This window comes from Xylocopa sonorina, chromosome 16 (genome assembly GCF_050948175.1).
Source record: "Xylocopa sonorina isolate GNS202 chromosome 16, iyXylSono1_principal, whole genome shotgun sequence".
NCBI classification, from domain to species: domain Eukaryota; kingdom Metazoa; phylum Arthropoda; class Insecta; order Hymenoptera; family Apidae; genus Xylocopa; species Xylocopa sonorina.
In genome coordinates this window covers 1,747,777-1,760,361 of record NC_135208.1, presented here as the reverse complement: position 1 = coordinate 1,760,361, position 12,585 = coordinate 1,747,777, and the positions used below count along the sequence as shown (strand labels likewise).

Below are 12,585 nucleotides of genomic sequence, written 5' to 3'. Positions count from 1 at the left end.
CAACTTCTAAGTTTCAAATTTCTAAGTTATGCTATGGCGTTTTTTAGTTTTTAAGTCCCAAATTAATAAGCTGCGCGATGGTACTTTTCAATTTCTAAGTTTCAAGTTTCTAAGCTGCGCAATGGCACTTTTCAACTTCTAAGTTTCAAATTTCTAAGTTATGCTATGGCGTTTCTTAGTTTCTAAGTTTTAAAGTTCCAAGCAGAGTGATGGACTTTCTTAAGTTCTAAGTATCAAATTCACAAAAGTTGCGCGATGGGGCTTCTCAGATCTCTAATAAGCTGCGCAATGGAGCTTCTTAATTTCTAAATTGCGCGATAGTGCTTTTCAATTTCTAACTTTCAAACTAATGTCGCTTCACAATTTTTACGTCTCAAATTTCCAAGCTAGGCGACTGGGTTTCTCAATTTCCGAGCATCAAAGTTCCATGTAAAGCATACAGCGGTTTCTCAATTTCTACATTTGAAAGTTCCAAGCTACCACGTCGAGGTTTCTCAATTTCTATGCTTTAAAGCTCCAAACTGCGCGATGAAGTTTCTCATTTTCTACATTTGAAAGTTCCAAGCTATTACGGATGAAGTTTCTCAGTTTCTCAATTTCTACATTTGAATGTTCCAAGCTACCACGTTGAGGTTTCTCAATTTCTATGCTTTAAAGCTCCAAACTGCGCGATGAAGTTTCTCATTTTCTACATTTGAAAGTTCCAAGCTATTACGGATGAAGTTTCTCAGTTTCTCAATTTCTACATTTGAAAGTTCCAAGCTACCACGTCGAGGTTTCTCAATTTCTATGCTTTAAAGCTCCAAACTGCGCGATGAAGTTTCTCATTTTCTACATTTGAAAGTTCCAAGCTATTACGGATAAGTTTCTCAGTTTCTCAATTTCTACATTTGAAAGTTCCAAGCTATTACGGATGAAGTTTCTCAGTTTCTCAATTTCTACATTTGAATGTTCCAAGCTACCACGTTGAGGTTTCTCAATTTCTATGCTTCAAAGCTCCAAACTGCGCGATGAAGTTTCTCATTTTCTACATTTGAAAGTTCCAAGCTATTACGGATGTAGTTTCTCAGTTTCTCAATTTCTACATTTGAAAGTTCCAAGCTACCACGTCGAGGTTTCTCAATTTCTATGCTTTAAAGCTCCAAACTGCGCGATGAAGTTTCCCATTTTCTACATTTGAAAGTTCCAAGCTATTACGGATGAAGTTTCTCAGTTTCTCAATTTCTACATTTGAATGTTCCAAGCTACCACGTCGAGGTTTCTCAATTTCTATGCTTTAAAGCTCCAAACTGCGCGATGAAGTTTCTCATTTTCTACATTTGAAAGTTCCAAGCTATTACGGATGAAGTTTCTCAGTTTCTCAATTTCTACATTTGAAAGTTCCAAGCTACCACGTCGAGGTTTCTCAATTTCTATGCTTTAAAGCTCCAAACTGCGCGATGAAGTTTCTCATTTTCTACATTTGATAGTTCCAAGCTATTAGGGATGAAGTTTCTCAGTTTCTCAATTTCTACATTTGAAAGTTCCAAGCTACCACGTCGAGGTTTCTCAATTTCTATGCTTTAAAGCTCCAAACTGCGCGATGAAGTTTCTCATTTTCTACATTTGAAAGTTCCAAGCTATTACGGATGAAGTTTCTCAGTTTCTCAATTTATACATTTGAAAGTTCCAAGCTACCACGTCGAGGTTTCTCAATTTCTATGCTTTAAAGCTCCAAACTGCGCGATGAAGTTTCTCATTTTCTATATTTGAAAGTTCCAAGCTATTACGGATGAAGTTTCTCAGTTTCTCAATTTTTACATTTGAAAGTTCCAAGCTATTACGGATGAAGTTTCTCAGTTTCTCAATTTCTACATTCAAATGTTCCAAGCTACCACGTTGAGGTTTCTCAATTTCTATGCATTAAAGTTCCAAACAGCGCGATGAAGAGCCTCATTTTCCACATTTGAAAGTTTCAAGCTATTACGATAAGGATTCTCAATTTCAACAACGTTTTGAAGTTCCAAGCTATACGATTATTGGTTCCTCAATATTAACATTTCAAAGTTGTCTCTTACAAATCAATGAACAAATCAAAATGTAAACAGATACATTTACCAAACCGTTGACTAGCTCAGAAATCGGCAAACTTCTCAGTCAATTATGTCTCGAACATCAACAGTTCAACGATTGAGATTCATTTCGATTTTGAGTGTCAAACCTTTTGAACTTAAATTATGCAGAAATTATACAGGTTTCAATTTAAATGTAATTAAATGGCTTAACGCGTTAAGTAAAGAATAGTTAATAATGTGGCTTACCATTTTTAAGGTCTCCTCTGGTCTGAGCAGGTAAAACATAGACTGCAAGTGTTGTTGGATGTCGCATCCCACCGCTGAGACCCTTCTCGAGGGCCTGGCCCTTTCGTTCGGTGGTAGAACCAGAGCCGCGCCTTTCCCAGCGAAGTAACATTCGCTTAAGCTGCAACACAAATAATAAATAAAAACGTTTTCAAGCGGCATGCTTCGTGTAGCTATAGAATAAAGCAGGAAGGAAAGAAAGGAAGGAAAAGAGAGGGGAAGAACGTTTCGTCCTGGGCCTGCTCTCCTGGACTCGTCAGTAAGGCTTCCTAGCAGACCCTGCCTTAGACGCTGGAATATTAGGGACAGTGTAGCGGCTAGCATCGAGGTATAATAGAAGACCTTTTTCGCTACAAGCAGCTAGCACAAATATGGTATGCGCACAAATAAGTTACTTTTGAGAAGACGTCCTTAACGAACTTTCTCCACATGCTAGTTGTAAATCTTAGTCGACGACCTCAGTAACACACGCGGACTCCATAAACCGAGGGTTTCCAAAAAGGGTCTAGGCCTACGGTCAAGAGGCTACAGCCTTGACGTGAGAGGAACCAGACCCAGCGGAAACCCCGCTACATGTTAAGACAACAAAATGTTAAAACAACAAATGTTAAACAACAAAATGCCCCCACTATACCTGCTGCCGCCCTTCCAAGCAAACGCGCTAAGGGCGCAAGAAGAGGCGGCACCTAGATAAACAAATACGTGATTGGCTAAGGTCGAAGCACCGACTTAGCCAATCATGCAACGGAAAGAATTTGTACAAACGCGGCTGCACACGAGAGAATCGAGAAAGGTACAGTTGATCTCGAGAACTAGGCGAGTGCAGTCGCTCCAGAATAAAGAGAACAGTGAACAACCTACGACTTAGTCAGATCATTCAAATAACCAACCTCCTCCACAACAGTTCAGAACTTCTATTTATTGGAAAGGAGAGGCTAGAGAGTACTTTCAGGAAAGGCTGTGCTTGTAGGCTGTGCTGTCCCTCTAGTGGCGATAGTCGAAAGGCAGCCACAGTTTTATCACAGTATACAGTAGCGCAACTTGCTCGATTTTATGTGTTACAAAATCTAACCCTTTGCACTCCGCACGATTCTGGACACTGGCTATCAGCTACTCAGCGCCACTTTGCGGCAGAATCGAACATTTACAGACCCTCCTATTATTTGTTATAATTTTGAAACTAAATAACGTATTACAATGATATTGGGCTTAAATGAATTGGTTGAGATCGAGGAATGTATATTTGCAAAAAATCAATATTTCATTGTTTATAATTTTGTATAGTTCGATAAATTTTGAAACACTCCCCAATATGCATTGCAGGCTGATTAGTGCATGTTTCACAATAATAATTTGTTTGACGCCTGCCGCCAGGTGTTTTCCTGTTAGAGCACACAACACAGTCTCGTTTTCTTTGTCCCATATTGGGAATATGTAATTTGTTGTCCATTTTATTGTCCGCGGAAGATGTGGATGGACGCGTTCTCGACACACGAAAATCGCCCCTCAATTGGTCAATTAGTGTTACGACAAACTTGTGGCGTGTCACTGATTGTCATTCAGGAATGTCATTCACTAAGAGAAGAATCACTTCTTCGATTTTCTCACTCGTTAGATCTATGTGTACTGCTCGAAGCTTCAAACTAGACTGAGCTCAGCTTTAGAAATCTTTTCCTCCAGATTTAGATTTGTTTATTTATAATTATAAATCTTACTATATAGCGCGTGCTATGTTCGCATACCGACCTTTCTTCTGCAAACTCCCCTCGTCGCTCTTTTCAAGTGGCACCGAGAAGTGCTCACGCGTTCTCGTCTGACACAAAACCCGCTGACATTTCTTGTATATATCTTAGTAATTTTACGGTATTTCGATTTGATTTCTGGTGTCATTTCAAGGAAAAGCTACAGGGAAACATGCGTGTCCCAAAAAGTTGCGCTGAAATAACTCGATTCCCCGTAATCACTAATAAACTTGAATGTCCCCTGAGAGGGGACAGCGGAGTGCAAAGGGTTAATGCGCATGCGCGAAACAGGGCAACGAATCGCAGTGCCATCTGAACTTCTGCCTCGCTTGCTCTTTAGTTTTTCTTTCTCTCTCTTTCTTAGCAAACAAAAAGACGATTGAATATCCAACCAAACCTGAAGCTGAATTTCGAGGGAATTCAATATCTGTTGAAAGCTGCTTGAAAGCGTTGAAGCACGTTCAAGCTATTTCGAGGATTTTAAAAATATGATATCTTCGTTTTTTTCATTAATGAAACCTTTACTTTTAAGATATTATATGTTTGTTACCGATATATTTGTATACATAGGCATTAAGTATATATAAAATAACTTTAAAATAAATTTTCAAATAAAATATACAATGTATAATATACTTTTTGTATTTTTCATTATATTTTTTCTTGTTTATCTTGTATAATATTTATGTTCTTACATTTTTATAGTCATAGTAACATGTGTATTTTATATTTTTTCGATTTTTGCTTTCTTTCCTTGTTTTTCAGTGTATTAGAAATAATAGATTTATTATTTTTATTAAATTTGGATTAACTAAACGTAAAAATAAGTTGGGCAGATAGAGAGTAAAAAAATGCAAGTGAGATTGAAATCCAGGTGGCACTGCGATTAGGTTGCTTCTGTCGCGCATGCGCACTCAATTTTATGGTACACTGACATCAAAGGTGCCGACAGAGAGTTTCGTTACTATATACTGTGGTTTTATACAATGATACAAATGATTTATCTTATTGTATTCTGTTCTTGAAGTTTATCGTCTCATTGAAATTGTCCATTAAAGTTTACTTAGAATAACAGATCAGAGTTAATTGCACAAAAAACTGTGGAAAGATATTTCTTTGCGATGCTTATGGGGGTCTCACAAAAATTTATGGCAGTCACACGACAAAAAAATTGAAGAATCCCTGATTTAGAAGAAATTAGAGGAAAAATGCAACTTGCAAAACGTTTTATACAATGATACAAATGATTTATCTTATTGTATTCTGTTTTTGAAGTTTATCGTCTCATTAAAATTGTCCATTAAAGTTTACTTAGAATAACAGATCAGACTTAATTGCACAAAAAACTGTGGAAAGATATTTCTTTGCGATGCTTATGGGGGTCTCACAAAAATTTATGGCAGTCACACGACAAAAAAATTGAAGAATCCCTGATTTAGAAGAAATTAGAGGAAAAATGCAACTTGCAAAACGTTTTATACAATGATACAAATGATTTATCTTATTGTATTCTGTTTTTGAAGTTTATCGTCTCATTGAAATTGTCCATTAAAGTTTACTTAGAATAACAGATCAGAGTTAATTGCACAAAAAACTGTGGAAAGATATTTCTTTGCGATGCTTATGGGGGTCTCACAAAAATTTATGGCCATCACACGACAAAAGAATTGAAGAAACCCTGATTTAGAAGAAATTAGAGGAAAAATGCAACTTGCAAAACGTTTTATACAATGATACAAATGATTTATCTTATTGTATTCTGTTCTTGAAGTTTATCGTCTCATTAAAATTGTCCATTAAAGTTTACTTAGAATAACAGATCAGACTTAATTGCACAAAAAACTGTGGAAAGATATTTCTTTGCGATGCTTATGGGGGTCTCACAAAAATTTATGGCCATCACACGACAAAAGAATTGAAGAAACCCTGATTTAGAAGAAATTAGAGGAAAAATGCAACTTGCAAAACGTTTTATACAATGATACAAATGATTTATCTTATTGTATTCTGTTCTTGAAGTTTATCGTCTCATTAAAATTGTCCATTAAAGTTTACTTAGAATAACAGATCAGACTTAATTGCACAAAAAACTGTGGAAAGATATTTCTTTGCGATGCTTATGGGGGTCTCACAAAAATTTATGGCAGTCACACGACAAAAAAATTAAAGAAACCCTGATTTAGAAGAAATTAGCGGAAAAATGCAACTTGCAATTTGATTAAAAAAGAAAAAAAAAGTTCGCTTAAGCTGCAACACAAATAAATAAAAACGTTTTATACAATGATACAAATGATTTATCTTATTGTATTCTGTTCTTGAAGTTTATCGTCTCATTGAAATTGTCCATTAAAGTTTACTTGGAATAACAGATCAGAGTTAATTGCACAAAAAACTGTGGAAAGATATTTCTTTGCGATGCTTATGGGGGTCTCACAAAAATTTATGGCCATCACACGACAAAAAAATTGAAGAATCCCTGATTTAGAAGAAATTAGAGGAAAAATGCAACTTGCAATTTGATTAAAAAAGAAAAAAAAAGTTCTTACGTGGTAACATTGTACAGTAATATGTTTATAAAATTAAATTTATGGAATTAATTGGTTTAATTGAATACCACGAGTGATTCGTCATAAGAAAAATTATTTTTATCATTGTATTAAATTTTTACTAAAAATGTTCACATTCTTTTACATTTTAAAATAAAAAAATTCAAGTTAATTAGCTAAAATTAGAAAAAGATATATTTATGGAATTAATTGGTTTAATTGAATACTACGAATGATTCGTCATAAGAAAAATTATTTTTATCATTGTATTAAATTTTTACTAAAAATGTTCACATTCGTTTACATTTTAAAATAAAAGAATTCAAGTTAATTAGCTAAAATTAGAAAAAAATATATTTATGGAATTAATTGGTTTAATGGAATACCACGAGTGATTCGTCATAAGAAAAATTCTTTTTCTCATTGTATTAAATTTTTACTAAAAATTTTCACATTCTCTTACATTTTAAAATAAAAAAATTCAAGTTAGTTAGCTAAAATTAGAAAAAAATATTTCTCTGGAATAAATATGGACTCTGGAATATATTAATTGATTTAAGCCAGTTTATGGTGTCCCACAACAAATTTTTATAAATATTACGAGCTATTCATAGCAGAAATATTAACAAACTCAGTATTAACATATAATCACGTTGGAATTTAATAAATAATAATAGAAAAAATAACAAAAAATTAAAAATTTGACTAGAAAGTGAAAAAAATTAATGTAAAAGTTAAGTGTAAAGTTAATATGAAAGATAAGAAGAAATTAAATTAAAAATCGTCCAGTGAAATTATCTTCCTGGTAGAATCTGAGAAATTTTTTAAAATTTGTATTAAATTTTTACTAAAAATGTTCACATTCTTTTACATTTTAAAATAAAAAAATTCAAATTAATTAGCTAAAATTAGAAAAAAATATTTCTCTGGAATATATTAATTGACTTAAGCCAGTTTATGGTGTCCCACAACAAATTTTTATAAATATTACGAGCTATTCATGGCAGAAATATTAACAAACTCAGTATTAACATATAATCACGTTGGAATTTAATAAATAATAATAGAAAAAATAACAAAAAATTAAAAATTTGACTAAAAAGTGAAAAAAATTAATGTAAAAGTTAAGTGTAAAGTTAATATGAAAGATAAGAAGAAACTAAATTAAAAATCGTCCAGTGAAATTATCTTCCTGGTAGAATCTGAGAAATTTTTTTAAATTTGTATTAAATTTTTACTAAAAATGTTCACATTCTTTTACATTTTAAAATAAAAAAATTCAAATTAATTAGCTAAAATTAGAAAAAAATATTTCTCTGGAATATATTAATTGACTTAAGCCAGTTTATGGTGTCCCGCAACAAATTTTTATAAATATTACGAGCTATTCATAGCAGAAATATTAACAAACTCTGTATTAACATATAATCACGTTGGAATTTAATAAATAATAATAGAAAAAATAACAAAAAATTAAAAAATTGACTAAAAAGTGAAAAAAATTAATGTAAAAGTTAATTTTAAAATGAATATAAAAGATAAGAAGAAATTAAATTAAAAATCGTCCAGTGAAATTATCTTCCTGGTAGAATCTGAGAAATTTTTTTAAATTTGTATTAAATTTTTACTAAAAATGTTCACATTCTCTTACATTTTAAAATAAAAAAATTCAAATTAATTAGCTAAAATTAGAAAAAAATATTTCTCTGGAATAAATATGGACTCTGGAATATATTAATTGACTTAAACCAGTTTATGGTGTCCCACAACAAATTTTTATAAATATTACGAGCTATTCATAGCAGAAATATTAACAAACTCAGTATTAACATATAATCACGTTAGAATTTAATAAATAATAATAGAAAAAATAACAAAAAATTAAAAATTTGACTAGAAAGTGAAAAAAATTAATGTAAAAGTTAATTTTAAAATGAATATAAAAGATAAGAAGAAATTAAATTAAAAATCGTCCAGTGAAATTATCTTCCTGGTAGAATCTGAGAAATTTTTTTAAATTTGTATTAAATTTTTACTAAAAATGTTCACATTCTCTTACATTTTAAAATAAAAAAATTCAAATTAATTAGCTAAAATTAGAAAAAAATATTTCTCTGGAATAAATATGGACTCTGGAATATATTAATTGACTTAAACCAGTTTATGGTGTCCCACAACAAATTTTTATAAATATTACGAGCTATTCATAGCAGAAATATTAACAAACTCAGTATTAACATATAATCACGTTAGAATTTAATAAATAATAATAGAAAAAATAACAAAAAATTAAAAATTTGACTAGAAAGTGAAAAAAATTAATGTAAAAGTTAAGTGTAAAATGAATATAAAAGATAAGAAGAAATTAAATTAAAAATCGTCCAGTGAATTTATCTTCCTGGTAGAATCTGAGAAATTTTTAAGTTTTCAAGATGGCTGACAGTTGAGATAGCTCGATTTAAGTATAAATGGACTTAAGCCAGTCTGAAAATTATTTATCAGCCCAGACGCGGTCGAATAGTTATTTTAATGTATTATTCTGTCCCTCGAGAAGCTAGAACTCGAAATATTCCGGCAGAGAAACGTTCGTTACACCAAAGCGAGCTTGTCGAAAATAAACCAGAGTCCTTGACCGAAAATTTCCATCTCTTCTACGTACATGTGCGATTTACGTAGCTATAAATGTAATTAAATAATTCTGTGCCTTTTTAAATCAATCAAACTGCATCAAATTATTTATATTTGAAAAGAAAAAATTTATTTATTTATATCAGAAATGAAAAAATTTATTTATATCAGAAAAGAAGGTTTAAAAAGAAATAGAATGAAATTTAAATTATTAAGTTTAAATACTTTTGCTAGGAAATTGGTAAAATTTAATCAAAGTCATCTGGTTCTTCAGAAGCTACTGCATCAAATTATTTATTTATATCAGGAAATAAAAATTTATTTATTTATATCAGAAAAGAAGGTTTAAAAAGAAATAGAATGAAATTTAAATTATTAAGTATAATATACTTTTGCTACGAAATTGGTAAAATTTAATCAAAGTCATCTGGTTCCTCACAAGCTACTGCATCAAATTATTTATTTATATCAGGAAATAAAAATTTATTTATTTATATCAGAAAAGAAGGTTTAAAAAGAAATAGAATGAAATTTAAATTATTAAGTTTAAATACTTTTGCTAGGAAATTGGTAAAATTTAATCAAAGTCATCTGGTTCTTCAGAAGCTGCTGCATCAAATTATTTATTTACATCAGGAAAGAAAAAATTTATTTAAATTAAAAAAGAAAGAAGTGAAAGTCTAAAAAAAAAATAGAATGAAATTTAAATGATTAAGTTTAAATATTTCTGCTATGAAATTGGCACAATTGAATATCAAAGTCATCTAGTTCTTTAGAAGCTGATATAGTTCAGCTGATAAACTTTAGCAATTAATATAAATTGTGAAAACATTGAGAGTATTTCTTGTTTGACAAGAAATAAAAAAAATTCGAGTTGCTGAAAATTTCCATCTCAATCTCTCTTTTTACAATTGCAATTTTTTTTAGATATCGCAAACATTTCTTATTCAATAAAAAAAAAGATTCAAATTGCTGAAAAAGTCAAATATCTCAATTTCTCTTTCAACGATCACAATTTTTTTTTTAAATGTTGCAAGCATTTAAAGATTAAAGTTGCTGAAAATTTCCATCTCAATCTTTCTTTTTACAATTGCAATTTTTTTTTAATGTTGCAAGCATTTCTTCTTCAACAAAAAAAAATAAAAAAGCATTCGAATTGCTGAAAAATTCCAATATCTCAATCTCTTTTTCCACGATAACAATTTTTCTTTTTAATGTTGCAAGCATTTCTTATTCGACAAAAAAGATAAAAACAGATCCGAGACACTGAAAAATTCCATCTCAATTTCTTTTTCCACAATCACAATTTTTTTGAAATATCGCAAGCATTTTTTATCCACCAAAAAAAAAAGTGAATCGTTGAAAAAGTCCAATATTTCAATCTGTCTTGTTACAGTCGCAATTTTTTTTTTAAACATCGCAAGCACTTTTTATTCAACAAGAAAAATAAAAGAAAGATCCAAGAAAGATTGCTGAAAAATTTCATCCTAATCTCTCATTCCAAGATCACAATTTTTTTTAAATATCGCAAGCATTTCTTATTAAAAAAAAAAAAGAAAAAAGAAAGATCCAAGTTGCTGAAAAAATGCGACGTTTCAGTCTTTCTTTTTACGATCGTAAATTTGTTGAAATATCGCAACCATTTCTTTGAACAAAAAAAAAGTTCCTAAATCGCTGAAAACTTGCAATATCACAATTTCTTTTTCTACAATCGCAAGTTTTTCGAAACGTCGCAAGCATTTCTTATTAAAAAAAAAAAAAGAAAAAAGAAAGATTCAAGTTGCTGAAAAAATGCGACGTTTCAGTCTTTCTTTTTACGATCGTAAATTTGTTGAAATATCGCAACCATTTCTTATCGAACAAAAAAAAAGTTCCCAAATCGCTGAAAACTTGCAATATCACAATTTCTTTTTCTACAATCGCAAGTTTTTCGAAACATTGCAAGCATTTCTTATTCGACGAAACAAGAAAGATTCGAGTCGCTGAAAATTCCAACATCCCAATCTCTCTTTCCAAAAGCACAATATTTTTTTTTAATAAATCGCAAGCACTTGAGTATTGGAGTTGCTGTAAAATTCCAATACCTCAATCTTTCTTTCCATAATCGCAATTTTTTTGAAACGCCACAAGCATTTCTTATTAGACAAAGAAGAAAAGGTCTGAATTGCTAAAAAATTCCAATATATGAGCCGCTTATTTTGAAAGTGGCCTAACACCATTTATCTTCAAATCGAGATATTTAAAGTTTTGCGTTTCAATGAATTCAAAAATATACTAATGATTTATACTGCTTAAGCGTATCTAAAGATGTTAAATTTAAAGTTCCTGTTAAAATAGTGGCAATTATCAAGTAAATAACGTGCGTTTTCTTATCAACAATGGAGTTGGGCCACTTTCAAATTAACAGCCAGATTCATTATAAAATTTCAAGGTGCCCAAGTCCATTCAACATAATTTAAGATGTTTCAAATTGAAAAAAAACAACACTGAATTTGTTTTATATATGTTGAAAACACTTGGGAAACGTAATTTATGCGATTGAAAACATTTTTTAATTTATTACAGAACACAGAAAATTACAAACATAAATTTATTACAAAACAATTTACTATTCGTCTACATTTCGTGCGTGTGAAAGGGATTTGAAGAAATCACGATGTTCTGGTGGTATGTATCGTAATAGGTCAATTATGTCCTTAAATTTTGCTGTTGTAATTTGTCTGATATTTTTATACAATGGTGTCGATACAATATTTGCGAACTTTCTTGGTCTACCCTGACGTGGTAATAAATTCAGGACTTTGAAATTTTCATTCTCATTCATCGATGTCTTATAGAAAATTTTCTATGGTTCATTTCTGACAAAACGCAACCAACATATTCTTAGCCAGTTTACTGACTCTCCATCAGAATTCTTTACCCTTTTAAAAATTGCGTCTTCTAATAATTTTGTCGATACAAAATCTTCCTGTCTCATTTCATTTACAATAAAATTATTAATTGCAATTACCTTCGTCAATGCTTTCCGACATTATCAATAGTAAATATGTTGAAGTAAGACGTATAAATGGAGTTGGGCCACTTTCAAGCTACACGTCTCAGTTATCTAATTAACTCCAAAAACTTATGTGTGAAAAATTTCTTGCATTTGCTCTGAATATGAGCAACCTGAAATGCTTCACTGATATATAACATAAAGTTGTACATGTAACCATGGTAACCGTGAAAAAGTTGAAAAATGGAGTTAGGTCGTTTTCAAAATAAACGGCTCATTTATTGTATTTTGCTGTGGAATTAATTTTGTTAGGTGAACAAAATGTAAAAGAAATT

General features: G+C 30.8%; 1 protein-coding gene across 2 annotated transcripts in view; it reads right to left on the bottom strand.

The window, feature by feature from the left end:
- Ssh (Protein phosphatase Slingshot) overlaps positions 1–12,585 on the bottom strand; it is a 195,378-nt gene that overhangs the window by 116,897 nt on the left and 65,896 nt on the right. For both annotated transcript variants that reach the window (XM_076907397.1, XM_076907396.1), the window contains one exon: positions 2,301–2,460. In XM_076907397.1, the coding sequence (XP_076763512.1) occupies positions 2,301–2,460 (160 nt within the window). The remainder of the gene's footprint in view (positions 1–2,300; positions 2,461–12,585) is intronic.